Raw genomic sequence first — 22,572 nt, 5'->3', positions numbered from 1 at the left:
TTAGACAAATTTTAATATAATTTTATATATCATCAACTCCAAAATTAAAGCCACTCCAAACATGGGATAAGAAAATTTTCTGAAAATCTTTAAACCTAAAATAAAACCCACTTGTTTTCACCCACTTCAAAAGAAATTTGTAAAAATTTTTGAAACATCAAGAGAAATTCACTTTTCTTTTCTTCAAACCTTAGAAGGGGCACTATCTTTTGCCTCCTTTTTTTTTTTTTTTTTGTAACTAACACAAATTTAACCATACATTATTAATGCTTCCTAAAATGGCATTAGGGACAATTTTTGTTTTCAAACGAATTGCCAAACAGAATTTAAAAAAAAAAAAAAAATTTTAGCCTCTTTACTCATTCAGTCATTTTGTGTTCAGCCCTCCATGCCCAAAAACTGCCAATCAGGTCGGCGAAAGAATTTTTTTTTTTAAATGTACCCGAAAAGTAATGAGCTTCTTCTAGCTGCCAGCTGCCAACAACACTCATTGCCCGCTATGTGCAGCCATCAGTAATTTATTTGCGGCCACACCCACAAAGCTGCTCAAATCACAATTTAGCTAGAAAGATTGGAAATTAATCCGTGCATCAATAGAGCGTTTGTGCAGTGTCAAAAATGGAAAATCATTGGACTGCATGAAAATATAATATTCCAAATTTTAAGTATGCGTTGATGCGAATGCTTCAACTATATAACCTACAAGATGTGTCAACGTTAGGTTCCAGAGTGGTGCAAGTTTTGAGTTCACTGTTCTCATTCAAAATCCATCAATGCAAAGGCAGACTATGATCTCAACCAAAACATCCACTCAGATCTAAATTTGGCAGGCAGCTCCCTTATGTCCTCACGTTTGTCCTGTAAAATTTGTCAAACTTCAAATCATTTGTTCTTTTTGGGTTCCCTTGCATACTCATTTATTAGTCCATCAACATCTTTCCAGAAAAGGCCCTCCACAAGAACTCCATCCTTGGTGAACCTGCAACATTGTGTGATACCAGCCAGACACAGTAAATTATAGTTGCAAATAGAAACCCAAACATTAGAATGTGTGTGCGTGCAGATGTGCGTGAGGGGAAGAGAGGGGGAGAGAGAGAGAGAGAGACCATTGAGTTACACTTTTGGTAAATTGGACTGATTTTCCTGCAGAAATTGATTCTGGATCTGCACTGGCAATGCCTAGTGTGTACAAATCAGAGAATCTCGGCAGTTTAGAAGAGACTACTAAACCAGTGCAGTTGAAGGAACCCTGCACGAAATGAATTGCAGCTGAGAAATGGATGACAAATCAAGTTTCATAACAAGCTCAGTATGCCAAAATTTTTCACCATGTCCGTAGGGCATGAAAAAAGTTTTGCAGCACTCCACAAATGTAACTCACAAAATAATTTCACATGATAAATGTAGAATAGCATCAGTTCTATAACTATCACAGTATGATTGATGCTTCTAACACCGTATATAAATACCACATGTCCATGTGCATGACAATGTTTGGCTGTCATGTACAAGAAGAATAAAATCATGGAAAAAAAAAAAAAGTTCCACTAAAATATATTATGGTTTCCAAATTGATTGGAGAGCCTCTTTTGGGGGTGGTTTCACCCACTTCAGATTTAAGAAAATAGCCACGGGTATATCTCATTCTACAGTGATTTTCCTTGCTTTGAGGAAAGACTCATCCCTTTCTTTAAGCGCCGTAGTACAGGAACATCACTTGCGGCAATACCCAAGAAACAAGCATAATCTCATATCCAGCCACTGTCAGTCTCTCAGAGTGCCCCTTGCTCCAGCCAGCCCAAGGTTTTCAATTTAAACACTCATGGACATTCATGCAATACTTGCAGCATCCCTCATCATTTAAGACACAAATGTAAGAAGATGAACTAAAAAAGATAAAAACTACAATAAGTTCAGAGAAGGATAGCTGAGAATCAACCAAGATTCAGAGATGGCTCTTGCATCCCCAACAGCTTATCATCTCTTAGCTAAAAAGTAAAGTTGGCAGAAAAAGGAACTGTCAAATGCATTCAACAGCAAGAGGAAGAAATATCCAAGAACAAGCAAGATAAGACGGCACTTCGGAATCAAATTACACATCCTACATGATGCAGTAGCATCAGAAAGGGTGAACAAACGGCATAAGACTACTGCCAAGAGAAAAAATGGACAAGAATAGAAAGAAGGAAGAAGGAAGAAGGAAGAAGGAAGAAGGAAGAAGAGAGGAAGGAGAGACGATGGGGAAACAGCACACCTGTTCGATTCAATTCAATCATTGAAAACTAACTCCTACAACATACTCATACGAAAGCCTAAAATATAAGAAATTATGATATCCCCCTAAAGATACTTGAAATTACAAACCCTAAAACACACATATATTACAAATAAACCCTCAAATTCACACAAGCCTATTACAAATAAACTAATGTTACGTTTGAGAGCATGGATTTGGATTTGGATTTAGATGGATTTGGGCAAATTTCAACACAATTTTGTATGACATCTTATTCGAATCCAATACAAATCAAAATCCCTCGAGTCTATGCTTTGGAATTGGTGTCCAAACTGGGTCAAAATGATCCACTCAAATACTTGCTTCCTGTCCTACATCAATTCCCTTCCAAAAGGAAGTTGACTCCTTTGAGTTGCAGAAAGCATCAAGGAGTCCATCACCATGAATAGAATATCTCACTTCATAAGGAACAAATGGTACACCACAATTTGGTGACTGGAAGAATTCGAGATGGCCTCAACTTATACTTCTTGTCAAAGGAGGGGATATAAGAGTTTTTATAACACCATTATGTTTAACCGTTCTACCAACTAACCATGGATGACCCAAAAGAATATGACAAATCATGAGAGGAAGTATATACACTGCCCTGTCTTCAGAATTGAACCAACCTTGGAGGTAAGCAAGCACCAATCATGGACCTTCAAACTCATCTCCAATCTTCTTTTTCTTCAACCTCATGGGTAGAGAGTATAGGTCGGAGTACTAAACAATTTACACATTGCAATCATAATCGAAGTCACTTGGGACTTCTTTTTCAGCTTCAATTACTCAAATTCCATCATTATCTTCTTTTTCTGCAATATTGTTACTTGGTTAAGACATTATGCAGCTTGACGCCCAAAACCTTGACATTTGAACGTTTGATTGATCGTTGGAACTTAAAGTTGTCCCAAAATGCTCAAGAGTCTTCCAAGGGGCAGTAGTTTGAACTCTTTAGCAATTGCCCAGGCTTTTCTCTTGCACAATTCCACTAGTATTCTTCTCAAATTGAAGGGTTGAAGTCACTCTAGAAGGATTAAGCTACATAGCCTCCTCTATCTGACTAGCAACAGACACTTCATCCCCAATTGTAATTAAAAGACATGCGACAAGCTTGGAGCTAATAGCTAGCTTCAAGCCTTCAACCCTTCTCTATACAAAGCAATCATCACGTCCTCTTTCCATTCTACGCCAGCACAAGTAGCCAAGTAGAAGAACCTACTGGTGTAGTTTGCTACTACTTTCTTGCTTCAAATCAAAGAGTTGCAACACTTTAGAGAATGGCTTGCTTCATCTCAACCCAAAAATCTCACCAATTCTTCTTATTCTAAATATTGTCCTTCTGTTTTATCCACCAAAATTTATGCAGTTCCCTTCTATTATGATTAATCCAAATACAAATGTTAAAGGTTATTTATGTCTTTTAGTATTATTATTATTATTAAGTGCGCTAGTATGCTAATTAGTGAGAGTTAGTAAGGGTATTATTGTCATTAGAATGTATTTAATATGTATTATAAATAGAGGGTGAGACGTATCTTCAAATTCGGTCATTCATTTTAATCAAAATCTCAACATGGTATCAGAGCAGGTCACCAGGAGGTCTTGAGTTCCAGTCTCATTACCCACGTTACTATGTTGTGTTTAAAAAGTTATTGTATTCCTTGTAATGGGTGTTATATATGGTGTGTTTATCTCTCCTCATGTTGTTGGGCTGCACGCAAGGGGTAGTGTTAAAGCAAGTTAGCAGCAGGTCCTAAGTTCTAGTCTCGTTGCCCATAGTTGTCCTTCTTAGATCCACTACCCCTCATTATTTCACATAACCAACCATATACCCAAACATAGAACCCTCCGAAGCCTAACCTCACAAGAAAACCCCATTGCCAAAAAAGGTCCCATGTGCCGCCACGTGCTGCCAACCCCATGTGCCGACACGTGAGAGAGTTTCCGACCACCTTTTTCTTTTTCCTCTGTCATGTTCTGATTCCTTCTCTAGACAATATTATCAAGCTATTGGACATGTTTTTTGCTAAAAAATCCACCTTTTTCGACCATGCACTCGCGATACTTCGTTAATTTCTATTCAGGGTTTGTGAAGGCCTCTTTGTGAGATTCCCAGAGCAGTGGTAGTGTTTGTGTGTCCAACTGTGAGGATGTCGTAGTGCTATATCAGTCGGTGAGTCATTCATCTCGTTTGTGGTTGTGTCGGGATTCACATAGTTTTGTTTGACATTGGTGTGGCTACAAGTTTGTGACTGTTGGGATGGAGTCTATGAATCCCAAAAATCTATTTCCTACGTCGTTGACACAGTTAATGACTCAAAATTTGGATAGAAATAACTATGTTCAATGGTCTAAAGCTATTCGAGTTTATTTAGCAGGATTAGGAAAATCTGACCTCTTGCTCTAATCTTATCCTTTTGATGAGAAGAGAAAAGGAGTGTGGGTTCAAGAAAATGCCTTGATTGTTTCCCTCCTATGGAATTCGATGGAGAAAAAGATTGCACGGATGTGTATGTGTCTAGACACGTGCAAGGAGATTTAGGATTATGTCAAACTTCTATACTTTAGTAACATTACACGTATGTATGATTTATCGCAAGAGTACAACAAAGAAATAGGAGTATTGCAGACTATTTTGGAGAGATAAAGCATATTCATGAGGAGCTTAACGACATGCAACCTGTAATTGCCAAAGTTAGTCAGATGGAGTAGCAAAGGGAGCAGATAACAGTCCTTCAGGTTCTAGCATGCTTGAGACTCGAGTTTGAGGCAGTCGAATCCCAGATACTTACTAGTGCCGAGCTAACAGCCTTTGCTACACAAGGTGATTTTAGTTCTCTACCAAACAACCACAAAGTTATCAAAGTGGTTTGAGTGGTCGTGGTCGCAAAGATGGGTGAGGTGGAGATACTCCTCGCAAGTGCACTCATTGTGGATCAAGTAATCATACTATTGAGCAGTGTTTGGATTTACACGGTAGACCTTCACGTGTTTCCAATGTAGCTACCACCGACTTCACACCTTTGGAGGCAACCAATGTAGCCACCACCAACTCCTCACCTTTGGGGTCAAGTGGGCACCATACTGTATCCATGTCAGAGGAAGTGTATTCCAAGTTTCAGTAGTATCAAGCGTCATAACAAGCTTCTCTTCCCATTGCATCTCTTGCCTAAACAGGTAATCCCACAGTATGTCTATCATCCAGTACTTCTCGTCCTAGTCCTTGGATCATAGACTACGCTGCCACTAATAATATTACAGGTATACCTAGCTTCTTCTCCACTCTTCAATATCCTGCAAATTTACCTTGTATTACTCTTGTTGATGGATCCACCACTGTAGTTAAGGGAATTGGGACTGTACATCCCACTTCTTCTATTTCTCTTCCTTCGGTCTTGTTCCTAATTTGAGTTTATGTCTAGTCTTGATTGTGAGTCTTGTCAGTTGGGAAGGAACCATCATGCCCCTTTCGCTTCCCAAGTTAATAAAAGGGTTGCAAGCCCTTTCATGTTAGATCATTTTGATGTTTGGGGTCCTAGTAAAGTTGTGTCCAAGTTGAATTTCCAATACTTTGTAACCTTTGTGGATGAGTATTCAAGAATGACTAGGTTATATTTAATAAAATATCGTTCTAAGGTATTTCATGTATTTTGTGCCTTTTGTTATGAAATAAAGACTCAATTTGGTTTGCCAACTCAAGTACTTCACAGTGATAATGCTAAAGAGTATTTTATTGCACAATTCACTACTTATATGACTCAATTGGTATTGTCCATCAATCATCTTGTGCCCACACTCCTCAACAAAATGGGGTTGCAGAGAAGAAAAATAGACATATCCTTGAGATCACTTGCACTTTACTCTATCAAATGCATGTACCTAAAGTTTTTTGGAATGATGTTGTACTTACTGCTTGTTATTTGATCAACAGGATGCCATCCTCTGTTCTTAGCGGTAAAATTCCCTACTCCATTCTCTTTTCTAATTCACCTTTATTCTCTCTCCCTTCTCGTATATTTGGGTGTGTGGCATGTGTCTTTTTGGACTACTCATATACTCAAAAGGGATATTGTTGTTATAGTCTTATGCTGCATCGCTTCTTTGTTTCTGCCAATGTTACCTTCTTTGAGTCTACACCTTATTACACCTAGTCTCTAAGTGCTTCTGAGCTTAATGAGTCTCTTCCTTTACCTAATCTTCTAGATTCTACTTTGTTGTCCTTGCCTAACCAACCACTTGAGCCTCCATGTAGTTCAAGTCCTTCTAATCGTCTTGATCATCCTAATTTGCAAGTGTATTCATGACAGTGCAAGTGAAAGTCCACTCTAACTTCTACTACCACGCCTTTGGTTTCCTCATCTGATAATCATATTCCCCGTGATGTTGATCCTTCCATTGTTGTTCGGAAAGGTAAACAAACATGTACTGAACATCTCATTTTCAACTGTTTGTTATGACTTATCACCCTTCCTAAATCTATTTTGAAAGCCTTAGCCCACTCCGGGTGGAGGAATGCTATGGTTGAAGATATGAATGCTTTACATTACAATGGCACTTGGGACTTGGTACCTCTTCCTCCTAACAAGTTTGTGGTTGGTTGTCGCAGGGTTTACACTTTGAAAGTAAACCCTAATGGTTCTATGGCTTGTCTAAAGGCCCATCTTGTTGCTAAGGGATATACTCAGGTGTATGGTCTGGATTATTCTGATACTTTTTCTCCGGTTGCCAAACTTACATTAGTACATCTATTCATCAACTTGGCTACTACTTATCACTGGCCTCAACATCAGTTAGATGTGAAGAATGTCTTCTTGCATGGTGACTTTGAGGAGGAAGTTTATATGGAGCAACCGCTTAGGTTTGTTGCTCAAGGGGAGCTAGGCTTAGTCTGTCAACTTAAGAAGGCTCTATATGGTTTAAAAGACTCTCCCAAAGCATGGTTTGGTCATGTCAGTGTTGTAGTACTTGAGTTTGGTCTTCGACAATGTGCAGTGGATCGTTCCATGTTTTATCGTCATACTTCATTAGGTAGGATCCTACTTGTTGAGCATGTGGATGATATTGTTATTATAGATGATGATGATAAAAGGTATTCGGAGTCTTAAACTTTTTCTACATGCTAAGTTTCAAACCAAAGATTTGGGACGGTTGAAATACTTCTTGGGTATAGAAGCATCTAAATCTCGTATAGGAACATTTTTTTCATAGAGGAAGTATGTTCTTGATCTGTTGGATGAAACTAGATTGTTGGGATCTAAACCGGTTGATACACCCATGCATCCTAACAACAAATTAGTGTTGAATATGGGTGATTTGCTACCTAATCCTAGACAATATCGAAGATTTTTTGGAAATTTGAACTATCTCACAGTCACTCGGCCGGATATATCTTTTGCAACAAGTGTTTTGAATCAATTTCATTCTCCGAGGACAAGTCACTAGGACGCAGCAGTTTGCATCTTGAGATATCTCAAAGGTGCACAAAGGAGAGATCTTTTATATCACAATTAGGGTCACACTTATATCCATGAATATACAAATGCAGATTGGGTTGGGTCACCTTCCGACCAGAGGTCCACAACCAGGTATTGTATCTTGGTTAGTGGTAATTTGGTTTCTTCCAAAAGTAAGAAACAAACTGTGGTGGTCAAGTCAAGTGCTGAATCAGAATATAGAGAAATGACTCACACTACCTATGAACTTGTCTAATTGAAAAGACATGTTGGAAGAATTGAGTTTTTTGCATTCTCAGCCTATGAAGTGGATGTGTGACAATCAAACTGCTCTTCATATTGCCTCCAACCCAGTCATTCATCTTAATCAAAATCTCAACTTCTTTCGAATCTCATTATGTTGTACAATTGAAAATTAATACTCCAAAGAATACTCCCAATCACTTCATCATGAGAACCATCTCCATTAAAATCCAAAACTTCTAATTCAATTCCCTAATATTGAAATGGTCATTTCGACCTCCACACAACTCAAAAATATCAGCAGCAGCAGCTATACCACCTACCTATTTGGTAGGAAAATCAATGGGGCTCTCACCCAGGGCTGCAACTTCAATTGTCAGCTCTTTCAAAGCATCAGCATTGTCTCCAAGGCATTCTCTATGTTCTGTACCCTGCCAAACAAAAATTCCATTTTTGCAGACAACTCAATGCTTGCAACCATGCTGCTGATTTTTTATATAAATATATTCAGCAATTATGCAACACTAAGGATCCACAACACAATTTGCCAACAATTCTCAATCTACTCATGCAAAACCACAAACTGGACTCCCAATTTCTCAATAACTATCTTTATTTTCTCCTTTATTGTAGAGTATCTCATGAGAATTAAACAAACCCTCATAAATTACTTATAAATGGCAGCAATTTGGGATGATTCTGATGCTAGCAGTATCGATGGAGCCCTCAAAATGTGCACCAAACTTATCATTCAATTCTTTCAAACTTCAAAATTTTCAGGTTTTTGCAGGAAAAAATAAATAAATGACAGTGGCAGAAGCAAATATTTTATGGCTTTGGAAGTTGCAGAACAAGGAAAATTTTTCCCAAACCTGCGTCACCAGCCGCATCACAGCACGTGAGTTGCTAGCGGTGACTTTCCAGTGTTTAAAATTGTGGTGAAGATATCAAAGGAGGTTGATTGCAATGGTGGTCCTCGTGCGATGAGAAAAGCACAGGAAGTTGGGGATTTTGACGGGGAAACGGCTGAAGAATCTTTTGCCAGCATGTGAGGCCACAAGCCTAGCGGGAGGGGCTAGTTGGTGACCTCTGTTTCCAGTAGAGGTGGTGGTGTTTTGAATGTCTCCCAGTAAACTGGTGTTCAAAATATGAGTGCTGTGATTGTAATCTTTGCAGGTGGTTTTCCTTTTTTCTTCTTTTTTTGTTCAATTTTTTGACTGAAAACAGGGATGGTAATTGAATTCATGGATATCTCGAGATGGGAGAGAGAGAGAGTAATGAACAGAGAGAATCAAAGATGTCAGGAGTAGAACAAGAAGGAAGGAGAGGGAAGGAGAAAAAGGAGGAACGGACAAGATCAAAGATGGAGAAGAGAAATCAGCTTAAGAATTCTGTAGAAATTGCTGGAATTTAATAGGGGAAATGAGTGATTGAAATGGAAGAGTGGACATCAAATTTGGACTCTGACAGCAAAAGATGCAGGAGCAGCTTCAATGGTGAACAGAACAGTATAGGATTACAGCCAAAAGAAAACTTGAAAGAGAAATAAAAGAAGGAAGGAAGAACGAGAGAGGAGGAAGGAGATACAATGGGGAAACAGCACACATGTTCACTTCAGTTCAAATTCATCAAAAACTAACTCCAACATGGTTTTCATAGATTAGTCAAAAGAAAGCCTAGAAAATACAAGAAATTACACACATACCCCTACAGAAACATGAAATTATAGACCAACCCCTAAAATAAATCAAAAAATGCATATAAGCCTACTACAAACAAACAAAACACTCCCTTGACCCTATTCCTTGAAATTGGTCTCCAAATTTGGTCAAAATGATCCATCCAAAATTCCAAATACCCGCTATTTCATCCTACATCACTACACTTCAGATTTCTTGTGAATCTGTGATGCATCTCAGATAACATAAATAAGGGTAAACTGTGAGTACCCAAAGTCAACAAAGCAAGGAAGCTGCATGAAAAAAATGAACACAACAGTGGCCATAATTAATGAACAAAATCTGCCAAATTGTTCGTTGCTCCATAAGTGAGGTTAAAATCAAAAGATATTTTCTATAGAGCAGATCATATGTATTTATATTTCCATAAGATATGGTCATGATCCAAGTTGAGGCTGTGACTTAAACACTTAGAACGACAGCATTAGCCTCTGGAAATGGTTAGTGGGGTCCATAACTTAGCATTAAGGGCAACCAGCGCACTCGCATCATAAATCTTATTTCCATATCCTAATTATCTAACAAATTGACCACTGTGTTGGGCCTTTTTACACTTCATGAAATTTTGAATTTTCAAATAAAACTAAAGCCTTTCCTCATTTCCTCCAAACATCAATATCCGCTCCCATTCTAATATTTATCCTTGACATTATAAAATATCTCAGATATTATTAATTTATCAATACAAAATACCAAATATCAGGAAAGCATTGTACCAAATGCTTAATATCCAAAATGCACAGATTAGGTCAAAATTCAATACGATGGTGCATGCAATGGACTACAAATTTTACACTATTGTGGATTTTGATGGATTTTTGGCACCATATACTTCTAAATTCTTGGAAGCACAAACACCCACACATGACATCGTCATGAGCCGAGCTTTCAAGGCATTATGCTTGCCTGTGACCGCTTGTCTCGTGCGTTTGGAATGGGTTTTCATCATGTAAATACTAGTGTAGGTTTATTTTCTAGTAATAGTTTCTTTGTATACCAAAATAAGGCAGTATTACTCCTCGGTCACTTTGATGTTTCCTAGTGCCAGGATGAGAATTGCATATAAAGCTCTTTAGGGGAGCGTGAGTGTTCATCAATCTTGTAAAACTCACTAGCTATTGTCAACGTGTTTAGCCTACTTGCCTCCCTCGCTAAACACACAATGTTAACGGAGGTGTTGTTAATGAATTACTTTACTTCAATGTTTACCACTTACTTGCCACTACTTTCATAATTGCTTACTGCTTTCGTTGATATTTGATTGAATGATAATGAAAGTGTTTCGTGGATGAATTGTGGTAAACAATATATTGACTAGTTAAGCAAGAGTGTTTTATCTAGTGTTGCACATTCCTTTCACAAAGGTGTGAAATAGTATGCCCGTGACACCTGGTATCAAAGCTCGGTTAGTTACGACGCGAATTTAGTTGCCTTCATTGTGGGATTGGGAAAGCTTTGGTAAATGAACATGGCACCAACCAATCCTGCGAGAATTAGTGTGCTGGAAGCACAGGCTGAGATGACAGCCAACAATGAGGCCACAAAGATGGCCCAACTGAGGGGACTTGATGAAATGATGAAATCACAAAAGCATCAAGGAAGTTTGACAGGTGAAATGTCAGAGGACTTTCACCATATTGTGGAAACTTTGCAATCTCGAATAGCAGATCTGGATGCAAAGATGAATTTGATGGTTCTCTTGCTATAGGTAACTCTAACGCTCCGGAGTTTAGCAAGACCAAGGTACTAGAACCCAGGGCGTATGGGGGTGCCCGTGATGCCAAGGAATTGGAGAACTTCTTGTTTGATATGGAGCAATACTTTTGTGCTATGAGGACGGTCTCAGAACAGGTGAAAGTGGATACTGCGACCATGTACTTGGTTGGTGACACCAAACTGTGGTGGCGTACTAAATACAATGAAATTGAAAATGGACGTTGTGTAGTAGATAGTTGGGCAGACTTGAAAAGTGAGCTCAAGGCCCAATTCTTTCCTGAGAATGATGAGTATAATGCTAGGAAAAAGCTGAGAGACCTCAACATGGTTTTAAATAAAGGTCGCGACCGTTATGTAACGGTTTTTTTAGTTACTGATACCGTTACATACTACGAAATCGGTGGGAAGAAAAATCACGGCCATAGCGGCCGTTACGAACAGCAACCATTACGTAAAGGCCGCTACGGCCGTTACGCAACACCTACAGGACTGTTACACCAAACAATTATTTTATTTTTAACTTTTTTTTCTCACTTTTTCCCTCTCTTTCATATATCATTCTCAATATACTTAAGAGGCAAAAGGGGGAAAAGATTATAATAAGGATGACAATGATACAAAATTTGCTATTTCTTTAAATACTCACAATAGATGCATTAATTAACAATCTGAAAATATTAACTTGTCAGGAAAATATTTTATTTTCATAATATTAGTAATGTGATATTTACGTTCTATATTTTTCAACTTCAACCTTGTTTCTTTTCTAGCTATTTTATATTTGTATCATTCGTATGTCTTATGTGTCTAATAGATTCATGGGGTGTATAATGTATTTTGTTTTATTAATTAATTTAGTATACATAAAAATTTATCACAAATAAGAACAATGAAAAGTATAAATACACACACACATGCAATTTTTCAATTAATGGTGGTTTAAAACAAATGTAAACTTGTTGCTCTTACCAAATAACTTAGTTACACAAACTAAAGGATCCAAAATACACTAAAATTCTTTCTAAGAAGGGCTAAAAGCTTAAAACATGTAAGTACGCTAATAAGCACAAGGTTGTGTGTGCTTCAAAAAAATTCACGACCGTTACACCCGCTTCCCTTTACGTAACATCCGCTACTCCCGCTTCCTGTTACACCCATTACCATTACGTTGCGCTATCCGCTACAGCGATTTAAAACCATGGACCTCAAGCATACTGGGTCAATCAGGGAATATGTGAAACAATTTTCTGCTTTGATGTTGGATATCCAGGACATGTCGGAAAAGGATAAGCTATTATAATTTATTGAGGGGTTGAAACCATGGGCAAGAACAGAATTTCATAGGCAAAGAGTTCAAGACTTGTCTACCGCACAAGCTGCAACAGAACGCTTGACTGACTACGTTGGTGATAACACTGCTTTGTCCAAAGAGTTTGGCGGAGAGGGAAACAGTAAAAAGTCTTTCAAGAACGGCAAACCCAAAAGTGAGGGAGCCGACTATAAGGCATCAACTTCAAAGGAAGTTTCATCGTCTTGACGGTTCAACACACCCAATGGAAAGAGTAAAATTTCGTTTTACTTGTGTCGAGACCCTCATAGAGTTTTTGAGTGTCCTCACAAAGCAGCACTTAATGCCCTACAAGCTTCCACTGCGGAGCAGGTAGTGGAAAGTGATGGTGAAGAAGAGGATACCCCGAGGATGGATGTAATGCAGTGCAGCGGGTGAACGCATTGGAAAAGCAGCCGAAAGCACCAAAGGTGACACAAGCAAAAGGATTGATTTTTGTGGACTTGAGGATCAATGGGAAGAGTACCCACGCTATGATGGATACCGAGGCTACTAATAATTTTGTTTGACAACCAAAAGCATGGAGACTTAACTTATCCTTGGAGAAGGATACAGGATGCATGAAAACAGTGAATTCTATAGCCCAGCTTACTCTAGGAAGAGCCAAGCAAGTGACTGCGAAGTTTGGACAGTGGAAAGGTTATGCGAATTTCACAGCGGTGCCCTTAGATGACTTTCCGATCATTTTGGGAATAGAATTCCTGAGGGGGACGAAGGCGGTGCTGATGCCTTTTGCTAGTTCCCTATGTGTCTGATGGGAGATCACTCTTGCATGGTGCAAATCGTTGCAACGAAAGCAGACGATAGGAAGTTCCTTTCAGCCATGCAATTGAAGAAGGGTTTATGAAAGGGTGAGCAGACATACCACGGTGGTAGTAGATGAAGAAGTAGGCCAAGAGTTAGTGCCTACAACCATCCAAGCAGTGTTGGATGAGTACAAGGACGTGATGTCGGATAAGCTACCTTTCAACTTGCCTCCACGACAGGGTGTGGAGCATGAGATTGAGTTGTTGCCAGGAGTGAAACCACCTACTAGGGGGCCAAATCGAATGGTGCCTCCAAAGCTAACAGAGTTAAGGAAACAACTTGATGAGTTATTGGAAGGGGCATATGTTCGCCCTTCCAAAGCACCGTTCGAAGCACCAATGTTATTTCAAAAGAAACATGATGGGAGCATGCGGATGTTTGTAGACCACCACGCGCTCAACAAGGTGACAGTGCACAACAAGTATCCTATTCCATTGATTGCTGATTTGTTGAATCGGATGAGTCATGCCAAGTACTTCACTAAACTTGACTTGAGGTCAGGCTGCTACTAGGTAAGAATTGCTTATGGGGATGAGCAGAAGACTACTTGTGTGATGCGGTAAGGGGCGTATGAATTCTTGGTGATGCCATTTGGGTTGACGAATGCGCCTGTAATATTCTGTACCTTGATGAACCAAGTATTTCGTGAGTACCTCGACAAGTTTGTCATGGTGTACCTGGATGATATTGTTGTCTACAATTCCACTCTAGAGGAACATGAAGAGCATCTACGGAAGGTGTTCGACAGACCGAGGAGGAGCAATCTGTATGTGAAGAAAGAGAAGTGTTCTTTCGCTCAGCGGAGCATCAAATTCCTTGGTCATGTGATTGAGCAAAATCATATCCAAATTGATATGGAGAAAGTAAGGGCAATTCACGAATGGAAGATCCCAACGACAGTGAAAGAGTTGCGTTCCTTTCTTGGCCTTGCCAACTATTACAGGAAGTTCGTAGAGGGGTGTTCGCTAAGAACGGCTCCTATGACAAAACTACTGAAGAAGGGTCGTGGGTGGAACTGGACTGAGAAGTGTTAGGGAGTCTTTGATGACTTGAAGGATGCCATGATGAGAGATCCAGTACTTGCTCTTCCGGATGTCATGAAACCCTTCGAGGTGCAAACAAATGTATCAGACTTCACCCTTGGAGGAGTTTCGTTACATGAGGGACATCCTATTGCATACGAGAGCCATAAGCTTAATGAAGCAGAGCGGAAGTACACAGCTCAAGAGAAGGAGATGCTAGCGGTGATACATTGTCTCCGCGTGTAGAGGCATTACTTACTTGGGCCAAGGTTTGTGCTGAAAGCAGATAACTCGGTAGTTAGCCATTTCTTCACATAGCCGAAGTTGACACCCAAGCAGGGTTGATGGCAGGAATTCTTGACAAAATTTGATTTCTCCTTTGCGCACAAAGCAAGGCACCTAAACCAAGTCACAGATGCACCGAGTAGGAAGGCCAAGCTGGCAACCTTGCAGATGGTAGCACACTTGACTGTGAGTACTGTTACCACGACGATTTGGGAGCACATAAAAAAGAACTTAGCCAAAGATCCAATTGCACAGAACCTAATGAAGCTGGCCGAAGAGGGGAAAGCACGGCAGTTCTGGATGGAAGACGGATTGCTGATGACCCATGGTAGCCGGCTCTTTGTGCCATGAGCTGGTGATCTGAGGAAGACATTGTTGAGAGAGTGTCATGAGACCATGTGGGTCAGACATCCAAGATGGCAGCACACTTTTACTTTACTGAAGCAAAGGTATTATTGGTTTCACATGCGTGATGATATAGTTGATTATACCCAAACTTGTCTCATTTGCCAACAAGACAAGGTGGAGTGGAGGAAGAGTGCAGGGCTGCTGGAGCCCCTACTAGTACCATCCAAACCGTAGGAAAGTGTCTCAGTGGACTACATCACCAACATGTCCAGAGCAGGAGATTCAAGGTCTATACTTGTGGTTATAGACAGGTTTTCGAAGTATGGTACGTTTATACCCGCACCAAAGTACTGTTCGGCAGAGGAGACGGCACAATTGTTCTTTACAAATATTGTGAAGTATTGGAGTGTTCCCCAACACATTGTTAGTAACCGAGACTCAAGATTCACCGGCAACTTCTGGACAAAACTTTTCAGAATCTTCAGTTCACAGCTTGAAATCTCTTCGACTTACCATCCACAAACAGACAAAGAGATTCAATGGGCTACTAGAAGAGTACTTGCGCCATTTCGTCAACGCCAACTAGAAGAATTTGGTGCAACTACTTGATGTGGCTCAGTTCTGTTTCAATGCCCAAAGGAGCTCAACAACCAACAAGAGCCCTTTTGAGCTTGTTACAGGTCAGCAGTCGTTGTTACCTCACACAGTGGATGAGTCGTACATAGAAAAGAGTCCCAGGGCGTACATCTTCACTAGGGAATGGAGACAAAATGCTGAGATTGTCCGAGCCTACCTGGAGAAAGCTTCTAAGCGGATGAAGAAGTGGGCAAATCAGGGGAGAAGACCGCAGTACTTCAACGTAGGTGACTTGGTGCTTGTTAAGTTCAATCCAGAACAGATCAGATCATTATGGGGACGATATAGGAGACTACTTCGCAAATATGAAGGACCAATCCCCATCTTGGCCAAAGTTGGGAATGCCTCTTACAGAATCGACCCTCCGACTTGGATGAAAGTGCATCCTATGTTTCACGTCAGCTGCCTCAAGCCGTTCAACGTCAACACCAATGATCCGAGCAGAAGTCAGTCAAATAGAGCAGAGTTGAAGATGGTGCAACCTGACAGACGTGAAGTTGAAGATATCCTTGCAGACAAAGAGTTCATATCCTCAAGGAAGAAGCAACGAGAGTTCTTAGTGAAGTGGAAAGGCCTTAGTGATGAAGAAATTAGCTAGACATCTGCGGAAAATATGCAACTGTTTGTGGACAAAGTAGAAGTGTACCTAGAGTCAAAGTCTCTGAGGACGTCGACCGCGTAAGTAGGGGAGCGTCACGAGTTGAGTTTGTTCAGGGCATTATGCTTGGTTGCGACCACTTGTCTCGTACGTTTGGGATGAGTTTCCATCATGTAATACTAGTGTAGGTTTATTTTCTAGTAATAGTTTCTATGTATGTCAAATAAGGCAGTATGACTCTACGGTCACTTTGATGTTTCCTAGTGCTAGGGAGAGAATTGCATATAAAGCTCTTTATGGGAGGGTGAGTGTTCATCAATCTTGTAAAACTCACTAGCTATTGTCAACGTGTTTAGCCTACTTGCCTCCCTCACTAAACACACAATGTTAATGGAGGTGTTGTTAATGAATTACTTTGCTTCAATGTTTACTACTTGCTTGCCACTGCTTTCATAATAACTTTCTGCCTTCGCTAATATTTGATTGAATGATAATGAAAGTGTTTCGTTGATGAATTGTGGTAAACAATAGGCTGACTAATTAAGCAAGAGTGCTTTAGCTAGCACCGCATGGTCATTTCACAAAGGTGTGAAAAAGTCAGCCCGTGACACATGGACACACCAAGATAACAACACAAAGATATAAGATTTTTTTATTAAAAAAATGGATAAGAAATGAAGGGAATATGTTGATTAATTAATTTAAAAACTACACATTTTAGCTAATTTTATTTGCAAGTTGTGTAAGATAGTAATGCTGACAATTTAAAAACCACACATTTTGGTTTATCTAGTATTAACTTTTTCCTTTTGCATGTAAAATTTTCAGGTAAATAAATTGAAAATAAATTATCAGCATTACTCTCATACACATCACAAATAAATTTCATTCGAGTGTATTAAACATTTACTACATTTGCATTCCGTGTGAAAATAAATTTCATCCATGTTCATTAACATCATTCACATTTCATAATTTCACATTACACTTCCAAAAAGTAATTCCAAATTTATAAGTTCCAGCAACATGAGAGATACAAAACACTGTTCCAGCGACAAAAATCATAAGAAATTAAAAAATTGGGCATGTCCCAAAAGTGTCTCAAACATGTCCAGAAGCGATTACAAGAGTCTGGGACTGCCTTGTCAGTAGATTGTTTGCGTCAAACGCTTGTTGAATATAGACACTACACTCATGGGATCTTGGTCTAGTAATGATTCCTAGTTTGAGTATCTCAAAGTATGGATTAAAGTAAGTTTTATTCCAGCATGCCAATATCATGATCAAATCAAAAACAATTAATATGAAAGAGATACCATGCAAAAATGGCAGATTCCCTAAAGAAGTAGCAGTCCAATACGTCTGTTTATCATGATTCAAATATTCATCAGCCTTTTTTGTAGAGAAACTGCAACCTCTCTCTCTCTCTCTCTCTCTCTCTCTCACACACACACACACAATCATAATCCTACAGTGCCACACTCAAAGAAGGTACAGCAAAGGAACCAAGCCTCCAAACAAAAGCCAGAAAAGGATTATCACGGTGACTCCACTTGTATAGTTGTTCACATCTTTTCATTTGGAATTCTTTTTGGCTTTCAGCCGGGAAAAGAAAAAAAAACCTATCTAACCAATCTCCATTTATCAACAAAAATACGCAGTATGTGGGAAAAGAAACTAATGAATCTACATCTGACAGTTCAACTTTATTTGATTCATTGATTCACTACAGAAATTCAGTTCCATTCAAATTTAATTGAGCTTGAAATTGCTTTACAGCATATCAAGATGCAATGAATGTATCTTAGTTTAATATGAGAAGCATCACAAAGCAACACCTAGTCATCGCCAGAAATAGGCTACATATGATTCACACACACACATAATCATAATCCTACAGTGCCATACTTGAAGAAGGCACCGCCAAGGAACCAAACCTCTAAAAATAGGCCAAAAAGGATTATCGAGGTGATTCCACTTGTACAGTTGTTCACATCTTTTCACCTGGATTTTCTTTTTTGGTTTTTCACCCAATAAAATATACTAATTCCTTAACCAAGCTCCACTATCAATGAAAAAAAATAAAAAGGCTAAAACATATTTCATCACTGCACAAGTGCGCAGTCTTCCACAAAAATGAGAGAGGAAAATACCTTCGCTCCACTCCTCTCGTATGATGTCCAACTTAAATTTTCACCAATTTATTTTATCAACATTAAGACACCAACATAGACTCGCAGTACATGGGAAGAAAGACTAAAGAATCTACAACTTACAATTCAAATTTATTTGATTCACTACAAAAATTTGGTTCCATTCAAAATTAATTGACCTTGTGATTTCTTTACAGCATAGCAAGATGCAATAGATGTATCTTAATTAATTATGGGAAGCCTCACAAAGCAACACCTAGTCATTTACCATAAATAGGCTACATATGGCTCACACAAACACACACACACACAAAACACACACATAATCCTACAGTCCCACACTCAAAGAAGGTACACCCAAGGAAGCAAGCCTCCAAAAATAAGCCAAAAAAGGATTACCATGGTGACTCCACTTGTACACTTGTTCACACCTTTTCACCTGGATTTCTTTTTGGCTAAAACTAGTTCCAAAACCAGGCCCTATTTATCAAAGAAAAAAAAAAAAAAGTAAAAAGGCTAAAACATATTTCCTTGCTGCGCAGCCTTCCACAAAAATGAGAACGAAAGATCACTTTGTTCCAGTGCTCTCATATAATGTCCAACTTAAATTTCACCAATTTTCTTCTATCAACTTTAAAACACTAACATACATACGCAGTATGTGGGAAGAAGGACTAAAGAAACTACATCTTACAATTCAACTTTATTTGATTCATTACAGAAATTCGGTCACATTCAAATTTAATCAACCTTGAAATTGCTTTACAGCATATCAAGATGCAATAGGTACATCTTGATTAAATATGGGAAGCATCACAAAGAAGCACCTAGTAATTTACCAGAAATAGGCTACATATGGCTCACACGAACACACACACACACCCCACCATGGCAGTTGGCAGTCTTTTCTCCCTTATGCTAAGAACTCTTACACTGGCCAATAGCCATACAGCCACTCCCCTCTCATTGTTGTGATATGTACATTAGATTGATATGTATGGCATACACCTTAAACCTCCAACAATCATCATAAGAAAACAAGTGCACCCACTTTGGGTTCTTTCAAGACTCTTTGGTCTCACTGTCTGAAATTATGGAAACAAAAACCAACAACGAAAAATCAGATCAAAAATTAAAATCTAAAAACTAGCAACCTCTTTGGTTAATATTTCCAAAACTAAAACAAATAAAAAACCCTTACTAAACTCGTGTTCAATTTTGTCCTTGAATCAAACAACAATTAAAAAATACAATTAAAATAATGAAATGCAAAAAGATACACATTATAAAATATTATAATAAAAATAAAAAATTAATTATAACTATTTTATTTAGTTATAATAATCTTTAATCAATTTTTAGTGCTCCAATAACAATCCTATCACACATGACAACAAAAAATGCTAAAACTGATTTTTTTTTAATGACAATTTTTTTTCAAGATTTTAGAACACTAGGAATATTCTTGTTTTAATTATATTTAATTTCATATGGTCATTTACTCTAATTTTAATACCTTTTTTTTGTATAGAATGAACAATTTAATTAAAAAAGTAAATTTTGGGTATTAAAAGTACTGTAACAAGAAGTTTTCACAACATCCCATTTTTGGCTTTTGCCAATATCGACAACAAATACAAAAGAACTAGCAACACATACAAACACATTGGAAAGAGAGGAATAGGCGAGTGTTCAAAAATTCAACCTCAGCAATCCAAAACAGCAAAGAACACTGGTTTACTGCAGTCAATAGCTGGCTTAGTGGGACTGTTATTAACTATTATGATGTAATCTTTTATTTGTGTGACGCCCTTCAGGGTGCTGGATTAACTGTACCATGGGTTGGCATCTCCTTGATGCCTCTTCAATAAAGTTTCCTTTACTTATTTATAAAAAATATAAAAAAAAAAAAACAACAACAACAACTAGCACAAACAAACATGCTGTCATAACCTGTTTCCTCACTTAACAGTAACAAAACCAGAAATGATACCAAAACAGACCTTTACTTTCCCTACAAAATTTAAACCCAGCCCACCATACATGTGCAACAACTTCAAAGACCAACAGAGGATAACTTAGAAACAAAGAAATTTACTAGAAAGGAGAAGGAATATTACAATAATAGAAGAGGAAACACATCTTGCAGAACAACGCATCCTCTAGCAACTCAATATAAAACAACCAATACAAATGGAAAAGAATTAGAAACTAGAAAATGGCTCTAGAGTTTAGCAAAGGTATCCAATCTCTCTGCAGGTTGTCAAACAAAACACTCTAAAAAGACCACCATTTGCACAAACAGCGAAGTGATGCAAGAAAAATCACCTTGTTCAAACCCAATTATGTGATGCAACAGTACTCCTAATATGGCATCTCCTCTCTAACCAAATACACTAAATAACGGAAAAAACTATACATTTCCACAAAGCTTTCCTCTCAGTCCCCCTCCTGAGACCTCTAATATTAGGAGCAAAAAAAATCAGCCAAAGAAGGACAACCAAGTCTCACCAAGAAGTCCAAACAAGTTATTCCACAAATTCCAAGAGAAACAGACAATGTAAGAACAATTTGAACAAATACCCTCAATCCTAAAACAAAAAAAACACATATATCTCATGAGTGATGGTAGTGCCTTATTTACCTCCACATTATGAAGCAAGTTATTAGTATTGATTTTTTTAAGTACCATAGTCCAAGTAAATGCCTTCTATTTTTTCCAGAAACTTTAGCGTTCCAAATAAAAGATGAACAAGAAAGGACTAGCATTGAGAGCATGAACCAACTCCAAAAAAAAAAAAATTCTTCTTTGTCTCCCCAAAAAAATATGGAAAGAATCAAGCACATTCATTAAAGAAAAAGATCATTCGTCCCAATTTCATTTGAATTTTGCACAAAGTGGAGATCCCAAGACAATGGTTTTAAATAGTAGCTGTGATCGGTAAATAACGCCATTACATTACATATTGAAGGGTTTTTTAGAAGAAGAATAACCATTCTTATTGAATTTCAAGAGACACAATTACAAGATAAATAGTAGAGGAAGACCACCAAATTAGGAAGGCCATAAAATTAGCAAATCAAATCACCACAAAATCAGCAAAATCAAATCAACAGATCTCCAGGCTAGAAAACGGGAAACTGAAACTACTAGAATCTGAAATAGTAATTTCAGATTTTATTAAAAAAAAAAATTTCCTAATTTAATCCCTAGAAATCCAACACCCCCCCTCAAGTTGGAGCATAGATATCTATCGTTCCCAACTTGCTTACAAAGAGCTCAAAACTAGGTCGGAAAAGTCCTTTGGTGAAGATATCGGCTATTTGTTGAGTAGTAGGAACAAAAGGCATGCAAACAGCTCCACTATCAATCTTCTCTTTTATGAAGTGTCTGTCAATCTCTACATGCTTCATGTGATCATGTTTTACTAGATTTTGAGCAATACTTATGGCAACTTGTTGTCACAATACAACTTCATTGGCATGTTCACCGGCATCCGCAGCTCTTCAAGAATTCTCTTCAGCCATAGCAACTCACAAACTCCGATAGCCATAGCCCTATATTCTGCCTCGGCACTGCTCCTTGCAACCACATTATGTTTCTTGCTTCGCCATGTGACCATATTTCCCCAAACATAAGTACAGTATCCTGACGAGGATCTCCTGTCAATAACTAAGTCTACCCAATCTGCATCAGTGTATGCCTCTATGTTCTGCTGTGTGGTCTTCTAGAAGAGTAAACCCTTGCCTAGTGTACTTTTCAAGTATCTGAGAATCCGATAAACTACTTCGAGATGTCTCACGTAGGGTGAATGAATAAACTGGCTTACCAAACTCACACCAAAAGCAATATCGAGTCGTGTATGTGATAAGTAAATTAACTTTCCCACAAAGTTTTGATACCGAGTTGTATCCACTGAATTGCCTTCCTTGTCATCTCCAA

At 38.4% G+C, this 22,572-nt stretch overlaps 1 protein-coding gene across 1 annotated transcript in view; it reads right to left on the bottom strand.

Moving 5' to 3' along the window:
• Positions 1 to 601: 601 nt before the first annotated feature.
• The window catches only part of LOC131167011 (signal peptidase complex subunit 2), a 30,711-nt gene continuing 8,740 nt past the window's right edge, over positions 602 to 22,572 (bottom strand). The window contains exons 4-5 of the mRNA XM_058125732.1: positions 1,107 to 1,249; positions 602 to 979 (exon numbers count right to left, since the gene is read on the bottom strand). Coding sequence (XP_057981715.1) covers positions 883 to 979; positions 1,107 to 1,249 — 240 coding nt within the window. The 3' untranslated portion in view covers positions 602 to 882. The remainder of the gene's footprint in view (positions 980 to 1,106; positions 1,250 to 22,572) is intronic.

Source organism: Malania oleifera, chromosome 10 (assembly GCF_029873635.1).
Source record: "Malania oleifera isolate guangnan ecotype guangnan chromosome 10, ASM2987363v1, whole genome shotgun sequence".
NCBI lineage: Eukaryota > Viridiplantae > Streptophyta > Magnoliopsida > Santalales > Ximeniaceae > Malania > Malania oleifera.
This window is presented reverse-complemented; position numbering and strand designations above follow the sequence as displayed.